The 1665-nt window shown below is 37.2% G+C and overlaps 1 protein-coding gene across 1 annotated transcript in view; it reads right to left on the reverse strand.

The window, feature by feature from the left end:
* The window catches only part of LOC126385265 (neoverrucotoxin subunit beta-like), a 3520-nt gene extending 3258 nt beyond the window's left edge, over positions 1 to 262 (reverse strand). The window contains exon 1 of the mRNA XM_050036874.1: positions 162 to 262. Within this exon, the coding sequence (XP_049892831.1) occupies positions 162 to 252 (91 nt within the window). The 5' untranslated portion in view covers positions 253 to 262. The remainder of the gene's footprint in view (positions 1 to 161) is intronic.
* Between the last annotated feature and the right edge of the window lie 1403 nt (positions 263 to 1665).

The following is a 1665-nucleotide window of genomic DNA, read 5'->3' on the forward strand; positions in this document are numbered from 1 at the left end:
ACATATCATTATCATCACACAATACCTTATGAGAGCCCACAGGCAGACCATCGTATTTGTTAAAATAGTGGTACTGCTTTATGAAATGATTTCAAAGTTCCTGTAGGCAGATACATTTAGAAATATTATTTAATAAGAATGTAGTCTAAGTCAAGACTTACCTGGGATCAGTTCATCTTTCCGAGCGTCATAGAGCATTCCTAGGGTGAAAGGTCGACCCAGGGCTGCAACTGTGATTTGATCTGAGGCCATTTCTCCAACCTGTTGAGAAAAATTATCACACAGCCCTTAACGCTTAATTTACACTCTTAAGTTATCCAAGTGTTGAGAGTTTATATCACTGGGAGTCAATTCTCCTCCTTGACACAAGCATAAAGGACGACAAAGATAAGAGACAGAAAGACTGACAGTCTACTACACTTAGAAATACTGTGTTTCCCTGCAGACACTGACAGTTTTACACAGTTAAAGAGGAGCTATGCTACACTATGTTATTTCTATGCATAAGGCTGCTTTTAGACCTAGAGTTGTCTTGATTTGTAATTAAATTAGCTCCTGATTTGGACCAAAGTTATATAATTGCCTAGAGTTCATTTGTGTTCTCACGGCAGCATTTACAAGCGGACCAGATCAAATGCCTTCTGTGAGAAAGCTGCTCTTGATTGGTCAGAATGTCCATGTGGGAAAAATCCAGGAATTAAACAAAACTGTTGCTCTTTATAAAGCGTCTTTGAGTATCCTGAAAAGCGCTATATAAATCTAATGTATTATTATTATTATTATTATTAAGAGTACACTTGCAAGATAAATGTGACACTTTCTAATGTCACAATGGAGGGACAACTATGCAGGTTGATTTTAGCGCTGCTCATCGTGGACTATATTGCTGTCATTGTTCATTTTAGTCAAACCATACAGTTTGAAAACGAGGCGCGGCTCCAACTAGAAAACAATGTTTTGATGCATTGGATGTGCTGAATGTGCATATTAAGGCAGTACAGGAGGAGGTGCACATTAATAATCCTCCAGGACTCTAACAAGCTCATGTTTACAATGTGTCATGTGACTGCAGTTGGTTCAGATCCAGGTCGGAACACGTTCTCACCACAAACGAACCGCACCAGAGTTTGTTTGTAACCGGACCGAGACCACCTCTTCGAGAAGGTCTCGGTCCGGTTGTTTTGGTGTACACCCGACTTGAGTGCGATTGCTGTGTTCACACCTGCGAACTTCATAACATCACAAGTAACAAGAGACTTACCTCTCTGGTTTCTGGCTTTGAAAGAGAGAGGCTCATGTTCACAAAATGGCACGAAAACGTGCCATTTTGTGTGCCTCAAACAAAACTGTGCTATAAATGTCAATAAACAATAAATACACTATAATCATTTTAGAGTTTATTTTCCATGATTTCTCTTGCAACATTAAAACAATGTAAAATTTTATTTATTTTGTTTTCAAAGAGTTTTAAACACCTTTTTGTATGAATCATCATTTAAAAACTGTAAAAATGGCCTGTCCCTCAATATGATTGTTCTACTTTTACTAGCTATTAAGGCCCAAAAAAGTCAAACTATCATAAAAAAATAAACTTAAATATAAGCCTCAAGTGTCATTTCATTACTCATGAATGGGTTTTATTCTTAATATATGTAAAATGTTGTA

The sequence above is a fragment of the Epinephelus moara genome, chromosome 23 (assembly GCF_006386435.1).
Source record: "Epinephelus moara isolate mb chromosome 23, YSFRI_EMoa_1.0, whole genome shotgun sequence".
NCBI lineage: Eukaryota > Metazoa > Chordata > Actinopteri > Perciformes > Serranidae > Epinephelus > Epinephelus moara.